Source organism: Thermobia domestica, chromosome 14 (assembly GCF_964235325.1).
Source record: "Thermobia domestica chromosome 14, izTheDome1.hap1.1, whole genome shotgun sequence".
Taxonomy (NCBI): Eukaryota; Metazoa; Arthropoda; class Insecta; order Zygentoma; family Lepismatidae; genus Thermobia; species Thermobia domestica.
Window position 1 is genome coordinate 191,503,671 of NC_137467.1, and position 21,835 is coordinate 191,525,505.

General features: G+C 34.3%; 1 protein-coding gene across 1 annotated transcript in view; it reads left to right on the forward strand.

Moving 5' to 3' along the window:
• Window positions 1-11,746: 11,746 nt before the first annotated feature.
• The window catches only part of LOC145670516 (uncharacterized), a 52,046-nt gene continuing 41,957 nt past the window's right edge, over window positions 11,747-21,835 (forward strand). The window contains exon 1 of the mRNA XM_081739275.1: window positions 11,747-12,435. Within this exon, the coding sequence (XP_081595401.1) occupies window positions 12,080-12,435 (356 nt within the window). The 5' untranslated portion in view covers window positions 11,747-12,079. The remainder of the gene's footprint in view (window positions 12,436-21,835) is intronic.

Consider the following 21,835-nt stretch of genomic DNA (forward strand, 5'->3'; position numbering starts at 1 on the left):
TCTGCAAACAAATCTCCTTCGCACGTATTCGGACGAACAATCCTAACAGGTTGGGATCATTCGTATCTTTTCGTCGGTTTTTTTTTTCACAATTTGCTGGTCGGAACTAGTCGAGGCCTCTCCAATTTATTTACACGTGCTGGGAAATTCGCATTCGCAATCGCATTCGGAAGTAATAGAGGCGCGGCCTAAAAGACATCCACATTTAGTTCGGATTCCGCGTTAATCAGTAGGTCCACGCCTCGCTGCTAAAAGGGACGTTAACTCAATATCAACTCAACAATATATATATATATATATATATATATATATATATATATATATATATATATATATATATATATATATATACAGGGGCGTAATTTCAGATTTTGCTTGAGGGGGGCAAGAGCACCACCAACATAAGACTTTCTCGTATTGTACTAGTACATTAGTAGACAATCGATTAAAGCGTATGTATTCCTCAAACTCTTGGGGGAGAATTGCCCCCTCCTGCCCCCTCTAAATGACGCCCCTGATATATATATATATATACAGGGTGTCTCAAAAGTCCCTTACCACCCCTATTAAAATCCAAATGGATGTACTTTCAGCGAATTTGATCTGGTAGGTGAATTTGAGGGTTAGGGGGATCCTTTTTAGCGTAGGTTACGCGGACGGCTGCCATCTTGAATTTAACTTTTTTATTACAAACGCTACGTGGGTCATGTGATACATGACCATAGGCTAGAATTTCACCAGAAAACCGAATCTGAAGTCAAAATGCATTTATCTTTATGTGGTAAATAGTTATCCACAATTGAAGTTGTGAATTTGACTGCGTTTCTTTTGTCTTGCAGGTTGTGAATCATGCCCTTAACGAGGGACGAACGCATCCAGATCATCAAAATGTGGGACGCGAGAAGTGCCCGCGCTGTGGCTGCCGATTTCAATGCGCGTCATCCACAACGAACACCTGTATCGCATGTTGCAGTGAGACGGTTATTGACCAAATTCGAAGAAACGGGAACAGTTGTGGATAGACTCCGTAGTGGACGGCCAAGGACAGCCACGGACGAAGAAACAGCTACTGCCGTGCTGGCCTCCTTCTCGAAGTCGCCGCAGCGAAGCACACGTCGTTTAGCAATGCAGTGTGCCGTGAGTCACAGTTCAGTGCACAGAGTGCTCCAAAGGTATAAGTGGCATCCATATAAAATGCAATTGCAGCAACATTTGTCGGAGGACGATCCCGATCGTCCCGTTCAGTTTTGCGAGTGGGCTATTGAGCAATTGAGGGTAAATCCGCAGTTCGCTATGCAGATACTTTTTTCGGATGAAGCCCATTTCTACGTAAATGGTGAGGTCAATAGGCAAAACATGCGCTATTGGTCCCGTGACAACCCCGCTTGGACAGATCCCTCGAAAATGACCGGTGCAGGGAAAACTATGGTATGGGCAGGCATATGGGGAACAAAGATCGTCGGTCCGTTTTTCATTCCAGGAACGTTAAATGCAGACCGACACCTCGCGTTGTTGCAGGAAAACATAATGCCGGCTTTGATGTCCGAAGATGGTACCTTCCCCAGGTTCTTCCAGCAAGATGGTACACCTCCCCATTATGGCATCCAGGTGCGTCAGTTCCTGAATGAACAATTCCCTGGGACGGGAATTGGTCGACATGGACCAGTGGAATGGCCTGCCCGATCACCCGACTTAACCCCCCTTGACTTCTACCTGTGGGGACCTGTGAAGGCTATGGTGTATGCTGTGAAAGTTCGTGATGTTCGCCATCTGGAACAACGTATCATGGCTGCCTGTGAACAAATATCCTCAGAAAACTTAATACGTGTCCATAGTAATTGGGAGAAGCGTCTGAACACGTGCATTGCCCAGCACGGACAACATGTTGAGCACATTATGTAATACGAAAGTCACACTTGCAATTGTGGATAACTGTTTACCGCATAAAGATAAATGCATTTTGACTTCAGATTCGGTTTTCTGGTGAAATTCTAGCCTATGGTCATGTATCACATGACCCACGTAGCGTTTGTAACAAAAAAGTTAAATTCAAGATGGCGGCCGTCCGCGTACCCTACGCCAGAAAGTGTCCCCCTAACCCTCAAGTTCACCTACCATATCAAATTTGCTGAAAGTACATCCATTCGGATTTCAATAGTTGTGGTAAGGGACTTTTGAGACACCCTGTATATATATATATATATATATATATATATATATATATGTGTGTGTGTGTGTGTGTGTGTGTGTGTGTGTGTGTGTGTGAGCTTTTGTGAATTTCTTCGCGTTTGTATGGTTAGCATATACGCCTTGAGCACGGGAGACCATGGTTCGATTTCCGCTGGGAGCTCATGTAGTTGTTATACCACTTTAAACTGTACCGGAAACAAACGTAATAGTTTCGCAATTAAAGCTTATAATGTATTACTAAACACGTATTTACTTACATTGTAGTTCCTTAATTAGCTACTATAATGAAAATTTTGCCTACCCATACTCCTTTATCGTGAAACTTCAGATTTTTGTGGCACTACCAAAACTTGCAAGTCACTTAAATCACAATGCCTACTGATTCTCAGCCCTCAAACTTTGTAGGATTACTTTCTAATATCAGCGCCTTTTCTTAATCGGAGTAAGTAATGTGCCCAGCACAACATTTCGCTGTTTATGCTTCATAGAGACGCTAGAGACTGGGGTGCCGGATTAGGGATAGGGGGCTGGTATTGGTAACTTTCCTCTCTCTCTCTCTCTCTCTCTACATATATATATGTATATATATATATATATATATATATATATATATATATATATATATATATATATATATATATATATATATATATTTTCCAACATATTTAAATTAGAAAAATGTTTCAGAAACATTTCCGATAAAATTCATTTTAGGTACGGTATAACAAGGAATATGTACTTTTATTGTAACAGAAGCATATATTATGAGAATAATGTAAAAGTATTTCTTTGATATATAATAAAATACTATTAGCTAAAAGCACAAACTATATTTCATAAACATCAAACTATATTCATTTTTAATATCTGTTTAAACTTTTTTAATTAAACATTAGATAAAATTTTCTGAAAATAATTCTAAAATATTGTATGAAAATATTTTATTTAACCCTAGAAAGTCCAAGCTCGTTTGTATTTCTTGAAAAAACCTCGTCGTAAATCTTGATGAAAATATTGAGAATTTTATTTATTGTGTATTATTACTTCTTTGATAAATCCACATCATTAATGTGCGGTATTATTTAGTAACTTGTAAATTAAAAATTATTTTTAAGTAGTGGGCTCATCGAACCCCCTCCTTGGACTTCCATGTGACATATTTTCTACAAGTATATTTCCTAAACTTAGATTTTTTCGTTTGTATTTAACAAGGATTGTGTTTTTATGTTGGGAAACAACATATCAGCCACGAGTAAGTTCTGAATGCTTATTCTATATTCATTTCTTGTTAGATGGCATTATGTGAGTTATAGTATGTTATACGGTGGGTTCGAGGAGCCCCCCCCCCTTGGACCTACTTGAGACAAAAAAAATTCTTGGACTTCCTAGGGTTAATTTACAGTAGAAGGTAACAAAAACATTTCCATACAAAATTAATAGGTGTTTTAAAAATATTTCTGGAAAATATTTCTCATATTACGAACGAATTTATTTTTAAAATATTCGAAACATTTTTAAAATTATATTTCATACGTTTTCTCGTAACAATAGAAAAGATTGCAAGTAACACGTTGGAAAACATTTGTAAAATCTATGGAATATATTTCCTATTCTGTTTTTTATATCATGTATGTAAAACATTTTCAGTATTACTTTGAAAACATTTTCTCTCTCAACATTGAAAACATATTGCATTACATTCAACACAATAGTAGAATTTGTGAAAATTTTCCTTAGATTATTTTCCTTCTAACGTTCTAAAAATATACTTATTGTACTTCATAAAATGTTTTCCAAACATTTTCTAAAAATATTTCCGGTAAGCATTTGGGATATTTCTCAGATATAACAAGAAATATATTTTCTCCAGTAACGGAAGAGTATATTCTGAAAACAATGTAAAAATATTTCTATAATATATCAGAAAATGTTGTTCACTAAAAACACAAAATATTTTCCAAAACATAACGGAAAACATTTTCTATTCATTTTTAATATGTTTACTTTACCCTGTTTTAGAGTTTTATATTCAAAATCCGATAAAATATTCTGGAAATAAGACTAAAATATTGTACGAAAATATTCCATTTAGTTATAACAGAAGGTTACCAAAATACTTTTGTTAAAATTAAGTAAACCTTTTTAAAACATTTCTGAAAAATATTTCTTATATTACGAAAGAATTTATTTTTAAAATATTCTAAACGTTTTAAAAAATATATATTCAATATGTTTTCTTGTAAAAATAGAAAATATTGCAAATAACCTATTAGAAAACATTTTTCAAATATATGGAATATATTTCCTTTCATTGTTTCCCATATCATATATTGAAAACATTTTTATTATCATTTCGAAAATATTTTCCTTCTCAATAGTGAAAACATATTAGATTACATCCAATAAAATATTTTTAATACATTTTGTGAATATTTTCCTGGATATACTTTCCGGCTAGCATTCTCAAAATGTACTTTCGGTAATTTCTAAAACGTTTTCTAAACATTTTTGGGAAAATATTTTCCGGAAATATTCGGAATACATTAGGGAAACCAGCATGGAAATCTCCAGAAAAGGAAAACATTTTGGAAACCAAGGAAAATATTTTCTTTTGGTTGAGAAAATATTCCTTGCTGTGTGGGATGAGGGACGTCGTAGAGGATATGGTGGCGGGAAAGAGAGGGAGGGGGCGAAGGAGACTGCAATTAGGAGACTAATTAATGGACGATATTAAAACAGAAAGATCATACGCGAAGACGAAGAGGTTAGCGGAGGACCGTGGATCATGGAAGCTTCTCAGCTGCGGCAAGTGACCTGCCAATAAAGGTGATGATGATGATGATGATGACTGTATATAATAATAACAATGTTGTTATGTAAAATTAAAAATACAGAATATAGAGAAACATTACACTACAACTAATAAAATGAGAACACATCAACTGGGAGTGAATCAAAACTTGCCAGTAACTCTAAAATCGATACATGCTTCTTAAAGCTAGTTTCAAACTCTATAATCAACGGGACTCTCGGATAAGCATACTGATCTGAAAGAACTCCAACATTACATACCATCAGCAAACTATTTTCTAGTAATAAAGTAGGCCTGCTCATCAGAACACAATTTATTCATATTAACCCCTTACTGTAAATCGTTAATTATGGCACCCTAGTTGTTGATAAATATTTTCCGCCTGGGAACTTAAAACACTTTACTTTTAAATTCTGTCCACCATCATCCTCAGCTCTTACGAGAAAAGTATTCTTCCAAATGTACAAACGGTAAAATATTTTCGTTCTCCATTTTTATAAAAAACAACACCATTCAAAGTAAAATAGACTACCGGTATCATTGCACTCCTAGCTCAATCACTGAATGTATTGATTTGCAGCTGTCAAAATCTACGACAAGATCTCCCACGTGTTTCAATCAGTACACGTGATTTCCCTAAGCCTGTCCTCATCTTCAAAAAACAACAAGTGGCACTAGGAACTTATCTGTTTCTTTGTGTGTCTGTGACTGCCGGTCACTGACATACGTAGTTCATGCTCGATTGCTTCATTCTGAGAAATTCACTTACAGGAAAGAAACATTTGTTTCCGAAAAAATATATATATGTATTGTAGTTACTCCAGGGATGTAGCCAGCAGGTTAATGTAGGGGGGCCCGTCGTTTTTCAAGGGGGACCAAGCCAAAAAAAATGTGTTGCAGCTGGTGTTTTTGAGGCCTGAAAAAAACCGGAAAATTTTGGTTTCCTTCCGGAAAACTAAAACAACTGCTTTTTAAGATTATTATTATTATTATTATTATTATTATTATTATTATTATTATTATTATTATTATTATTATTATTATTATTATACTTTTTTCCATGAATTATATTCCAGATGGTTTTTATTATATTCAACTCAGAACTACTGTCCCGGACCAAATGTTATACCTTTGTGCGTAACTATTTCAGTTTAAGCCTTTGTACACAGAATCTATCTACATAAGATTGATTTTGTTTGAAATTGCACTTAATTTCTTAAAGATTTTCTAACAAAAATATTTATTTATTATTCGTGACTAAACAAACATTTATTTTATTAACAGCTATATTTTACTTCCTGTTTTACACCAAGTAGCATTTTTAAAAAAGTGAATGAAATCCAGACTGAAATAATGAATAAAAACTTTGTTTTTCATTAAATTTTCCATATGATAAAAAACATGTTTTATAAAACACGAGATAGAACATATAAAAATATAATGTACTGTACTTACAAATTAATTTAGTACCAATGTTTTATGGTAGTATTTATAGTACCTTGTTAAAACGTTTGTCATCAAACTGTCAAATATAAATCGCAGTAAATTGTGTAATCTGCTGTCACAAAAAAGTATACCAAGCTACTTTCCGATCGGTATAAGGAAGATATATCATCAGCGGCGTAGCGAGCATTACAAGATTAGGGGGGAGGGCGATGAAACTTGACATTGCCAAGTCTTGATTTTAAAAATTGCCAAGTCTTATTAAAAAATGAAAAGTGTTTTGAAAATCTTAGTCTCACTTGTACCAACCCTGTGCAAATCTATTACAGCAACCTTATTTTATATGCGTCCCATTCCATGCCTCGTCTGAAGTACGAATACGAACAGCCCTTGTTCCACTTTGAGTGCAATTTTACACCTTAACTCAGGATCATTATTACCATGCACGATGCACAACTGCTAATTTGACAACTTATGGCTAGGTTAGATAATCCGCGTCACCTAATCCTCACGAGAACCTCTGAAGCTATAATCTGTTGTAGAAATACATTAAAACACGTAGAATAAGGTAGGCTATATTCACTGCTTATTATATAGGGACATATAACATTCAATTGAGGGGTTCAGTGAGAGACCATGCTAACCTGCACACAAATACCTCCTTAGCTCATCTACGTGCTTCACATTTTAAGTACGTTTGCTAAAACGCCGGATCTTGTTGGGTAGGGTCCGGAAAAAGGCTCTGGCAGAGAAGTGGGAGAAAGCCTGAGAGAATGTCTTTCTAGAATGATTTTCTACCAAAATGAATAATGTATGTCGTTAGAGAAGATGAAAATGCACTATAATTCATATTATAATATGAGATTTGATTCTACAAAAAATTCATTATTTATTATCGAATTGAAATAGTGAAATTTATTGTGAAAAACAATGTGCGAAATCCTTGAGGAACAGGGAAATTCCCCCACTGAATATTTTTGGACAAAATTCCCTCACTAAATCCTTGCAGGGGGGGATAATACACTGAAATGTCAGAAGTTTCCAAAGTAATTACCGTAATTCATATGTAATCAACGTGTATTTCATATTTAATTATTAGATGAACTGGTGATCATCGGTATACTAGTATAATTCCTAACTGTGTATAATTTACTACTTCTGGATGCCTAAATACGTGAACTTTCTATATCGAAACTTTAAAGCATAAAGGTGCGCAAAGTTTTTTTTTTTTTTTTTTTAACTTCAATCCTCGTCTTCTCCCACTTCGATTTCATGATTTCGCACTCTGATGAAATATATTAAATACCGGCAGAAAAAATGCTAATATATAACCTCCCTTTTCGGCGCCCCTCTAACCACGCACCCGGGGCACGTGCCTCGCTTCCTCCCCCATAGTTGCGGCCCTGTGAGCTACATATGTAATACTTTGACTTAAGAAAGGAAGAATTGCAATTTTTGTTTTACTTTCGGAAGAAGCAATTACAGGATTAAAAATAAGGTAGGAAAGGCAACATATTTGTATGAAAATGAAGTGAAACACACACCGGTCTATTTTTTCACCCAGCAGACGTTTTGAACCCCAAAATGTGACTTTTGAAATATTGGACTTAGGTTCACAGTGGAAGCGACGAAATGACTTGACTCCAGTGCTGCACCCGGGGTGGTCGCACCACCCCAAGGCACGGCACTGCTTGACATCCATTGTAGCTTTTCTCCCTACCGAACAACACCCCAAAAAATCTAATGTGATACCATTCCCAAAACACATTTTGTTCAATTCTCTCTACTCGAAAAGCCCTGTAAATAGAGTCTTACTGCAAAACAACTGAAATAATCTATTGTTTTTCTCCGTATTAATATGATCACTTTTTGTTAAAAGGGAAAGGTCTATTCACACACAAAGCAGACACGGTTACACAATATATTCACTCTGGTATCAAGATCTACTTCCCTTTGACATTTACTATTGGGAAAAATCTCTTAAACTTGTCAAATTTACATACTATACATAGTAAAAAGTTTATACTAACCAGTCACTGACTTGTTCTTATTTTATTAATAGGTCAATTAATTCTTATTAATCTCCACAATCTGCGTGTTGTTTTGTATACACTCTTGTATGAAATGCTTTTGCGTCCAATGCTCTACCTGCAACCGAAACGCTTTTTCTGTCTGTCTTTGTTTCAATTTTGCACGCCACCTCTATTTAGCTTTTGTCAGTGATACAATTTCCCGATTTTTCATTAAAGATTCTTCAAAATGTTTAGGAATATCAAATGAACAAAAGTGAAGTGTGATCACTTGCAGAATCGGATATAGGTTTAGTGGGGCCCTAAGCTGTTGAAGGTAATGGGGCCCTTTATGTGTCCAGTGAACGTAGGCACCCTGTATACAGAAATGGATAAACTAATGATATTTTAGGAAGCAGGCTAGCAGAAGGGGCACCATCACTTACATCATAGTAGCCTACACAACAGTAAGCACTGTTGCTACGTCCTACGTATATGTAAATTTTATTTTATTGATTGATTTTCTTATACATTGGAAATGGATATCCAGTTTTCTTCAGGTTTTCGGGACCCCCAAGACAGTGGGGCCCTAAGCTATAGCTGATCACTTGCAAGAAGTAAAGAAACTTTCAACGAATATATCGATTTATTTCAAGATAGGAAACTACACAAAATTTATGCCAAGTCTATAAAAGAACTGATAACGATTTGCAGCACAAACAAAGCGTCATTCTACAAATTGCCAACTAGGTATTTTAATTTGCCAACTTGTTAAGAAATTGAGAACTTTTTGGGGGGAAGCTCCACCCTTACCCCCCTTAACGACGCCCCTGGATACCACACTATTTTTCGATCGGTATGGTAAAATTGTATTTTCCATACTATTTTACCGAAAATTATCAATTATATGTAAACTTTGTTATTTTTAAATGACTGAAGCGAGGTAATCTTACGATGATGTTTTATAAGCTGGTCATTTGGGGGGCCAAGAACTCATTTGGGGGGCCGTGCCCCGGTGGGCCTCCCCGTGGCTACACCCCTGAGTTACTCATCTGAAATGTAACGCGAAAAAAGTAACGCAAACTAGGTACGTTACTTAAAAATTTGTAACGCGTTACCGTTACAGTTACTTTGAAAAAATGTAACGCGTTACTAGGAAACGTTACTTAAAAAGTAACGCGTTACTTGGGTTACGCTACTTCCCAAGACTGTCTTAATATAATAAAATATTAATAAAAGACCATACCATTCAGAATGTACATTTTAAAAACACCTCTGGGGACAACAATAATAATATACTGTGATAAAAAAACGAATTTAACTTTAAAATCGGAATATAGCAATAGAATGCAATTTTCTATGTAATTGTACGTAAATTCCCGGAAAATTCCCATTTTGGGGAAAAATATCTTCCCGGGAATTTACCCATTACTATTTACGGCTAGTGATGGGTAAATTCCCGGGAAGATATTTTTCGAGAATCTACCCTGGGAATATTCCCGGAAAAACTCCCCAAAATGGGTTATATTCTGCAATCACAAAAAGTGCGTTCTATTACTATATTTCGACTTCTAAGTTAAATTTGTTTCTTTATCACAGTGTGTTATTACTGTTGTCTCCAGAGTACGCATAAAAGTATATTTACTCACAATATGTTCTATGCAAATACATATGTGGGAAAAATGGTGTAGTAAATCCACATACTTTAACAGCGCTAAACAGTTTAAATTTATATATAAGTGGATATTCTAATCTTGATTCTACTACTGATATTAAAACAGAATACATTTTTAAATGATATAAAGAAATTAGTTGATGTTACTACTAGAAGTCACATGCCTCACCATTTTAACAAAATTTTCTCATGCATATTATGTTCACAATATTTGCAAGATACTGACTTATCTTTATAATTTTGCATGTAACATTGCCACACGACTTTACGACCTTTCTTCCCACCTATTTCTGGAAATGTCTGCGTTAATTCACATATAAGTGAAGTCCGAGTACCTCTTGAGAAATTCGAGTCAGAAGTCATACCGATGCCTATTATTAACGGTAGTTCGGGGTATATTGTTACTACTTCACCTCTATTTCTACAGAAATTCTACATTACTTTACAAACTGGTCCCATTTAATTATTTGTAAATTAGTTGTTTGCTTCATTTTAGTGCAAATTGAAATGGAACTTAAAGTCATATTATTAGTTATATAAAATACAGTCAAGGAATTTTAACTTTTTTAACCTCCAAATTATTTAAAAACTGGAAGTAAATCATAATAAATAAAAAATAAAGTAATTAGTCATACGGTTCTTATAATTTCGAAGATGTTTCGAAGTAGGGAAATGGAAATAAATTCCTTCCCGGGAATTTATATGCGAGGGAAAAAAGCGGGAATATTCCCATTTTTTATTTTCCTTTCCACCGGAAATATTCCCACTGCCAATCACTCAGCGTTGCCAACGTGTACGATAATTATCGAATCATACGATAATTTTGATTCTTGTACGATGTACGATAGCTGCTGTACGATAATAGAAAAGTATACGATAATTTAACAACTCCTGGTAAGAAACAAAGATAATTCTGGAGGTGTTTGAAATCCGAAAGAAATTTCATTCATTGGTAAAAAAGAATATGAATTTTGCAACATGCGATTGTGTGACAAAATTACTCAAAACATTACTCAAAACATTAGAAAGACGATCAACGTCTCGAGAAGGCAACGGGTAATAAGTTAAATATTTTTATATTACACTGTTAGCTACATTCTACATTTATCGTACTTTAAAATCATAGAAACCAATTCACCTACTATGTTCATCATTACTAGGTAATTTGTTCATCACAGTTTAACATACGTTTTTGAACAACGATGCTGTATGAAAACATACTGTAAAATTGATCCAAACCACTACTAGTATTTCCTCTGCAAACCTGTAATCAAACCGGGGACCACAACCACACATACAAGAAACCAATCAAGAAGGGGTAATTACTAGCCACTTAATGTAGATAAGTTTTCCCAGGGAAATAGTGTTGAAGGAAAACTAGATTTCTTCGATAGACTGATGAAGAATTAAACTTCAATCTTGTTTCGTATGCAGATTGTTAAATATAGTTTTAGATGTAAATGTACATGTCCTCTTAACAATAACAAAGCTTGATATTGAGACTGAAAACAAAAGATACGATAATTTTACAACAAAAACGATAATTTTAAGTGCTGCGTACGATAATATGTTCTGCTCAGGTTGGCAGCGCTGCAATCACTATTCACGGCGCGGCGTTGGAGGAGGTAACACCTCTCTTCGCATCTATCTTATACTTTAGATCTTTTTTCGCTTCGTAATTCGCTTTTATAATTATTATGCGCTTAATACGCTTAATACACGTAATAACTGCCCAATAGTCTTTGTTACCTGGGACATTAAAATTGTGAAGAAGAACTTATTGTTTCAAACTTCATTTATTCTTTATATTATTAAAATCTGATCGTATGTTTGATTGCAAGTGTAAAGTTGCTGTGAACGTTCTTGTCAATCATTTCATTAACACTGGCAGGTTAAAAGACAAGGTAAATATAAGGACAGTCTCAAATTCTTATTAGATTTCAAGTCATAATGGCTGGGGAGGCATCTGTTAAGTTGGAATCGATGTGCAAAGAGGAAATTGATTATGACTTACCTCAGCAAGATCCACTCGAAGGGAAAGGGTGGACATTCGAACTGACGACTGACAACAAAGTATTATCTAAGACGGAAGGAGAGCAAACAATGGAGAAGGATGCAGCTATGTACTCTTTGGATGAGAAACTAAACATTGATATGGTGAAATCAGAATTTGCCGTAGAAAATTCTGCATTTGAAAGTGATGTAGAAACGCTAAGAAAACTAGTGGTTCAAGAGACTTGCGCGTCGTACTCTAAGGACTCCCAACAATTAACAACAAAAAGTTTAAATTCAGTTCGGCCGGAAAGGTAATGTTCAATTTTTGATTAAGTAATTGGCTCAGAAAAATAATACGGACACATGGGTTCGGAAAGTTTGTAGGTTAGAAGCAATACTTCAAGAGAAATATTTAGGTATGGGATATATCTCGAACGTAAATTACTAATCTGCATGTTAGAAATGGCATGGCACAAATAGACTAACTGTATAAAAAATTATAATAATAAGATCGATACTTTGACTGGAAGACCAATCGGCGATAATTAAATTTATCCTAAAATTTTCGAAATTTAAACGTGAAATGTGTTATACTGGAACAAAAATTACGGACGTTTGTTATTTTATTCAGGATTTAGCTCGAATGAGTCTAACCTCACCATTCCTGGGCTTTGAAAGACAACAAGAAAATAAAGATAAAAGAGTATTCTAACCAACAATGGATGCTCATTAATTGTAGATGACCATACATGCATAAATTCATTTCATACCGATACTCATTTCTTTCAAGAAAGTCGACTTTTTATATATTCAGCTATCATTTCTAAGATATGGACATCTATTTCTCCATACAGATTCACTGTAGGGTCTTATTGCACGTAGGCAATACAAGAATTATTGTACAAACAGTAACCAATATGTGCTAGATGGTCGGTAAAACAAAAAGATTGCTATGTAAATTAGGGCAAAGCGCAGGGTGTTGGTCCGACTGGGAGCAAAGGGATGTGTCGGTTAGGATCAATTGGATCAACGCAAATAGTATACACGAAAACAAAGATAGCGCAAAATACTGTAGATAGCATAATCCTATATATCATACGTGTTCAATATGTATTTGTACGTACTTAAAGATATTATGAGTTACATACTTAAATGCTTTCATTGCTTGCATATTTGTGTTCCAAATAACAATACATTAGGAACATAAATTTCTTACGTATGTGGATTCCATAACACCCAATCATTTTTTTTTTTCTGTGTTATGAATTTTCCACATTGAATTTGGTTATTCATGTCGCTTACAGTGGTTACTGGCTATTTTGTAAACGAATTTATATATAACATGCACAATATGGTATTATTTAAAATGTTATTAAGAATTAGTTCTTTAAGTTTTATAGTAAACATCGACCAGTTAATGTTTTTATATTGGTTGGTCTTGTATACAAATTCACACCGTAGAGTTTGTATCTTCAAAGTACGGTACTTTTATGCAAGGCATCAGAGTTTTGAAGAAACTGTAGGTTATGTATCATTATTTTTTTTTTTTACAATAAGAGGGTAAAAGGAAGTGTTAAAGAAGATGTTAAGAATTTACTCTTTCTGTCATCACGTTAGAAAGATGAAGCTCGATTCGTATACTAATTTATAACAGCAAGTTCACATACACTTATGACTAACAATATGGAAAGATTACTATAGAGTTGAAAGAGCCCAAACCGTTACTAAGAGTAGAGATGACGAACTAATCAAATAGGGCTGCTATCAGTATGGAATCCATAGTTTTTAAGCGCAAGAGTTCTTGCTTATTGGTACTAATTTTGCTCAATTTTTATAATAATAGTTATTATAATTGTGATTAGAAATGGCAATTGTATCGGGAATGAACATGGAAATTGCAAGAACGTTGCTCTTTTTATTTACTCTTGTCAGCTCCTTATTTCAAAATATTTTATATAAGCATTATTTTTTCCTGAAGCTAGTGGTATTTTGCCTGATACATGGAAAAATGAAAGTTTGTACAGTATTATGAAAGTAATTTTTACCCAAACTTGTATATATATATATATATATATATATATATATATATATATATATATATATATATATATATATATATGTGTGTGTGTGTGTGTGTGTGTGTGTGTGTGTGTGCGTGTATACGTCAGTTTTTGAACAGGAATACAAGAAATATAACTGCAAAATATACATTATTAGTAATAACCTATTGAGTAATCCAGGACAATATACAATTATTCCACTGATGTATAAAAATATTTATAAAAATTTTTAGGCATCAGTACTCCGTACAGTGTCGAAACAGGTCTCAAATAAATACAAAAGTTTGAAATAATTTGTGACTCATATCTAAATGCGTTCTTACTTTAAGATCCTCCAAAGTTTAAAGTCATTTCACTTATCTCACAAAATGGCGATGTTTTCAAATTCTTCCCCCTATGTTTAAAAGCCGTACGCTCGGTATTAATAGATCCAGATTCAATACGTTACAGATAAAACAATTGGGAATTTATAACATATCTAAGATAATATTATCTTTCTTAGATTGTAGAAAATAATATCTAATTATTTCACTCATCGAATACCGATAACGTTATTTGAAGTGAAACGTTAGTTCCTCAGAGCACGTAAATGAGACGTCAAAATCTTTAATAGGTAAAAAACTGAAGAAATGGATAATCTTAGTTTCTGTTATCTGCGAACATACTTGTATCCTTTATATTGTATCAGATAACAAAAAAAATATGTGTTTCCCTCAGTTAATACGGATAAGATAATTTCAAATTATATCCTTTGCTTCGAGAAGCAGAAAAACTATTATCAAACCCTAGTTCGATAATATTTAAAGAATAAGAATTACATACATTTTAGTAACATGTTTCGGATTTGTACCTTTAATTGCAACTGTTTTACAACCAATTTTGCATAATGAATAACACTTCTTTTCATTTTTAGTAGTTAAGTGTAAAAATTAAGAGTTTGTGCATTCTAGAAATTAGAATTTTTTAAGAATATTCCTAGCTGGAAAATACAACGTAAGTTCTATTTCGTTGTATTTCAAGCGCTTTCTGATTGGAACTTCTTGTTTGCGTTGCTCTGAGCCTATCAGAGAAGTCTGTTTTTGTTATCGTGCTATCCCTAGTGGGAGAGGGAAGTAAATCGTAAGTTTTTTTTTTTTAATGAAGGAGGAAGTGATAATGTACGTACTAACAAACAATGAAAGAAATCTTGATCGCAGCGTTAAAACTTGTTTCAAACTTGTTGATCAGAACGAGTCCTACTCTGATTCTAACTGCAGATGGTATAATTCTGAGATAATTCATTCTGAGATATATATGTATAATTTCCTAAAACATTCTTTAGTAAATATAACCTTTGTGTAAAAATCGGAAATGTGAATCAAAACGTGTAGCATTGGCTATTAAAACTACATTAATAATAAATCGTAGGATTATCAATTATTAAAACAAACTAAAAATTTTCATTTATAAAAAGCGTATATTACTTCTTATTTTCGAAAATATAATAAAGATACATCTCATTCCTAACAATGTAAATATATTTGTATCTAATTGATATTTGAATCGACGAAAAGTTATAGATTCATTAAGACTGTAAATGTTATACACGGATAAGGAAAACAAATCTACTAAAGAAAAAAAAGATTGTATTTCCTTCCTCAACTATAGTATAATAAAACAAAATGTTATGAACAGCTATTAATATCAATTCCCTAACACTAGACTAATAATTTCTTAACACGTGAATGTTTCATCAACAACTGAAAATATTAATCCACATCAATACTATCCCATGCGCCTTAAAAACTAACTTACACTTGGCAAAAAAGAATAGAAATAGTATATCATATTGAAACTAAACAAAACTTTCTATAATCATATATATCCATGTATTTTAATACAACAAAATGCAATGACTTTTGAATTATAAATACAATATTCATGAAACGTGATATTCATTACTTAAACTATTATGTTTTTTATCTAATAACTTATTTATTATTTATTTTTCCTTTTCAAATATCTTAAATGAAGTCTTATTCTTCAAACGTGCTTCTTTGTACTGTAAGCTTGATATTTTCTTTCAATCTCACAGCACAAAGTCGAGTCCCACAAAAATAAAATAAAAATAGGTTAATGAGTTGTCCCCTAGAGTCAATAGGCACAAGACTCGAAATACCCAGAGCTGGAGTTTTGTAGTAAGCGCTGATCTTTACTGACACTCGTAAAGTTTGAGTGACTCCTACAATAAATCCCATTGTTTCCTTCCCTTATAGTCATGAATCGGTACCTCCCTTTTTGAGCTGTTACCAAAACATCGTGAGGCAATGGCATTATATATATATAAAAAGAAAAGGACATTAAGAAAGAGGATATTTTCCCCCCAAAAAAATAAAATGTGCGATACATATTGAAGGGAGGGTGACTGATAACAGCTCTCATATTAACAATTATTCGTCTTAAATAACCTCTTACTTGCAAAAGACTAAATTGACCTGTCCATACGTGCAATGCAATTAAGTCTGTGCACGTCTGTACTATCATATAGCAACTCTATAAACTGGACACTGGCCTATAAATATAAATCATTCCATCATCAACATGTCTCATTCAGGTTTTATCATGTCTTGTCCGGTAGTTTTAGTCTTAGTTGGATAATTTTACTGCATATTAAAGCCTTTACTTATACATTTTTCAATTTTATACTGCATACAGCATTTAACGTTTTTTTGAATATATTTTCATTAACTTCTTTTCGTCAAAGTTACATTAATACTTGCTAAAAATGTAATTATAACCCAAAAAGATGACATTGCTAGCGAATTTAATTAATTTAGATTGACGGGTGTTAACTTCAAATTCTCGTCATAGACTCAGAACCTGATCAGACGTCTAACTCCTGATCCACCTCTTTTCTTAATAGGTGCCTGTAAGGTTTCATACTTTGTAAATCCAAAAAGTAATAGTCCACGAAAAGGAATGGAAATTATCCTGATTCTACATTTTCATAAACACTGTAATAATTTTAACTTATTTATACATTCAGAATTTTAACTTTCAAACAAATTCGTATATCACTAATATAACAATATGTTTAATTTCATTTTTTTTCAAAACGTATATCTATATATAATTTTGTTTATGTTTCTACATCCAGAAATTAAGCAACAATCTTTATGGATAATTTTTAAATATGCGTATGCACATATCCATGATGTGTGTTCTCTAAGAATCCTATAAAATTCTCTAAATATGCCTAATCAGTCTATAAAATTCCTAAAAAAAACTTCAAATAGGGTTGATGGATTTCAAAATTTGCATTTGTAAACACTATATTAATAAACAACACAGAATATTATGGGGTGTAGCTTTATTTGGGTATCCTTCTTTTATCCTGAAATAAACACAAACACACAAATAAATTCTTGAAACTACATAACTGTGGTGATGTCCACGTATTTAAAAGAAAATCATAGTAGTTGTCAAAATGGGTTGGGATTATAAAATTTCAAAGTTTTGAAAAGAAAATTCGCGAACTAATTTTGATTTATTTTACCTTTCCTTACTTTTATTTATCTTTCCTGGGTCCTTTCCTCCTCCTAGATATCTTCAATCTTGATAAATCCTGAAACAAAGTTTCATTAAACATATTTATTGTTTCACGTACCTGTTATAATGGTGAGGGATGTAATTGGATAGATGAATGGTCTTCTTTGGTAAGCTGGAAGAGAAATCCCTAAATATACGGATTAGTGGGGTTCCCTTTTTCCTTTTTTTTTAATGAAGTAATTGTAGCCCACTTGAGAAATTAGTCATGATGGCCTTAATACACTCGTCAGACCATTCGTCAGAGTTTTTGCAATAGTGGGTGATATACAAGTCGCCCAACTAATGCAGAAAATAGTTCAAACGATCGCAATGTTACAATTTAACGCATGCTTGCTTTACTAACGTTTCAGAATTATTTTAATCAACTTCATCGGGTTGGTTAACAATATCTACTTCTGGGTAGAGTAATGGTAATGATTTCTCGTGCGTCAATGGTTGGTAAGGAACATCTTTAAGTTTGGCTAATTGTTCTTCGGGCAAATGCTTTCTGGCCATAAGGATCCAAGTGTTCTAGGTTTTTGGGGTAGGGTTCCAAATTCTTACTCTGTCCATAGAGTGGAAACCAATACTCTGACCACTGTATGGGTCCCATAATTCAACAGCACGATTATTAATGATAACTGTAGTACAAATATACGGCCCCCGGAAGATTTCAAAGAACTATGCAATTTCTTTCTTAACAAGGCTACTCACGTTTCGTTGCCGGACAAACACTAAGTCTCCTTTAACAACAAGTCTTTTTCCATGTTGGGCTTGATTTCACTTTTTATTACGTGCGGCGATTTTTCGCTTTCTGCTTAAATCAGTCATGACAAGCTTATTACTCCAATTGATCGAATCCTCAGATGTAATTGCTTCCTGTACATTTATCCCAAAATGGGTGAATATGGGTCTTGATGAATTGATATTTAAATGTAGCCTGGCAGGTGAGACACCAGGACTTTGAGAGATGGAATAATTGTATAACAGTACTGCTTGGGTTAGGTATTCTGCCCACTCTTTGTGAGATGACGAGCACAACGTTCTAAGAGTTTGTACCAAATTTTTATTGACATTTTCCACTAATGATGCCATGGGATGATACGGAGTAGTATGGCGAACAACTACGTTGTACTTTTTCATGGCCTTTAGGAACTGTTTCAAGTGAAATACGGATGCATTGTCATTAATAATGACTCGGACTAATCCTAACATGGGGAAGTAGAATTCTTCCAAACACCTTACTACAGCCTTTGCTGTTGAAGTGCGTAACGCAAATGGAGTACAGTAACGAGTGTAAAGATCCACTATTACTAGAGCAAATGTTTTCTGAGTTTGACCCGTGGGATAACTTCCTAGGAAATCTATGCTAATTGCGTCTCGAGTTGCATTTACTGAGATTGTGTCCATCAATTTGGCGGGCGGATGTTGGTCAGGTTTCATACGTTGATAAATAATACAATCACGAATGAAGTGTTTAACGGATATTCTCAATCCTTTCCAATGGAATGCTTTGGATATTATTGAAAAAGTTCTTCCAACGCCTGGGTGATGAATGTCTGTATGGTACGCAACTAAAATATTCTGTATAAGTGCTGGAGGAACACAAATCTTCCATTGATCCAGTTGGTGAAAGTCCCTAACTAACAAGATGTGATTTTCTAGCCTGTAAAACTTTTTCCACGATCTACCATTCTTAAACTTAGTTTCGTCTACATTACCCTCTTAAACATTAATAACGTTGATGTAATCAGGGCATTCACGTTGAAGTGCAGGTAATCGTTCGGGTGTTATGTTCATGATTTCTTCCTGCAATATTGGAAGGTATAAACTTTTAGTAGGCGATGTTCGTAGGTGGGGAACAGCCTGCTTAAGGTGTCACTTATGGTATTTTCGGAACCTGGTATAAATTGTACCTCGTAATTTAATTCTTGTAACTCAACTGCCCATCTAAGTAAACGATTGTTCCAAGGTTTGACTCGATCTAGGTAAGATAAAGCATGGTGATCGGTGACAATAATCACATGGTTGCCCAACAACATTGATTTCCATTTTCTAATCGCAAAGATGACCCCAAAACATTCGGCTTCAATGGTAGAATACCTCTGCTTTATAGGTGTCAACGTTCTACTGATGCACTGTATTATACGTTTCTCATCACCGTGTTTCTGCCAGAGGACGCTTCCTATTCCACATTGCGCGGCATCTGACTGTACGTAAAAATCTTTTGTAAAGTCCGGGCGAGCTAACATGATGTTATTGCAAATATCCTGTTTAATTTGATTAAAAGCTATTTCACATTATTCGTTCCATTGCCATTTCTTTTTCTCTTTCAACAAATTATATAACGGGCAGCTTTCATAGCAAAATTTGGAACAAATGATCTTGACCAAGAAAAGAACCATAACACTGAGCGTAAAGTTTTAATATTGGTTGGTTTTGGTAAATCTCGAACTGCTTTTATACTACGTTCATCTTTACGTATTCCTTCCTTACTAACTACATAGCCTAAAAACGGAACTTCCTTAGCGCAAAACAAACACTTGTCAATGTTTAAAGTAATGCCGTGTTCTTTGAATTTCTTGAAAATTTCTTCTAACAACTGTAAATGTTCTTCAAAACTATTCGTCATTACTAAATTGTCGTCCACATATCGGATAATTTTACTATGTAATTCTGGCCCCAAAACGTATGCCATTATCGCGTTCAAAGCAGATGATCCGTTACGATATCCAAACGCTACTCGTTGGTATTGGTAACATAAACCCTCAAAATTAAAAGCAAAGTATGGCTGAGAATCCAGATGTAATTCGGTTTGTAGATAACTCTGTTGTAAATCCAGAACCGTCTTAAATTTCTTCCCTTGTAATTTCGCAAGTAAGTCCTCGATTCGCTCGGGCCTAACTTGTAATACGGAGTGCTTATTCACCATACACAAATGAATACATAAACGAAACTGATTGTTCTTTTTGGGTACTACTAAAATTGGGTTACTATGCATGCTCTGACTCGGTTTTATAATTTGCAACTGCAATAATTTTTGAAGCTCGTTTCTGACAAATGGAATAGCCTTGTAAGGTATTGGATATTGTTTTCTCACTAGCGCGTCCGTAGTATTGATTTCTGCCTTATATACGAACCCTCTGCATTCCCCGGGGTAGTTAGTGAATATTCCTCTATATTTAAATAACAAATCTAGCAGCTGATTTCGCTGGTGCTGATTTAACCCATCTGCTTTCTGAACTGCAGTAATAATTTGTTCATCCGTGGCACACTGTTTTTGAAAAATCTCTAACTCGCTAACTTCAACGCGATTAAAGTGTTGGTACTTTATGACGTCGCTACTATCATTTTGTTCCTCATCACTATCCTCCAAAGTTGATTGCACCGGGACGGGAAGCAGAGATATAACGACCATGATATTTTCATGTTCCAACGAAAACGTTCCCTGACTAAAATCAATGATACTTTGTAATTGCGAAAGTGCATTAACACCAAGGATGAAACACTCATTTAAATCTTGAACAACACATAACACAAGGAAAAAAGTCAATATATCGATTTAAACTGGTACTATTGTTTTACCCTTGCATTTTCTTTTGAAACGACTACTATAATCAACTAAAAGGACATCGTCAGCTAATTGCAGCCTGGGTGCGGAAATATCCTTACTTATTACTTTCCAAAATTCATATGAAATTAATGAGGCGTCTGCTCCCGTATCAAGGAGTGTTTTAACTGAAATATCATTAACTTTGGTTTCTGTATACGCGGAGTAGTCCCGGTCATAGGCCGTAACAAGTTCTCTCTCTTCGCTATCTTCCTCCACATCATTCCTTCCATCACTATCTAACGCATCGTCTGTAGCGAAAGCATAGTTCCTGACTCGTATAAAATTCGGGAAATTTATAAATGACCTACCCTCGACGGACGCGACCCCTTCCTGCCCATCGGATCTTAGTTTCCTTGCTGACTGTGATCTGATGTGTGCCCACGGTCTCGCTCGGGCGTGCGCTCTCGCCAATTCTGCCGTTCATTACTCGAGTGAAAATTGAAATTACGTCTTCTGCTATTATTATTGCGA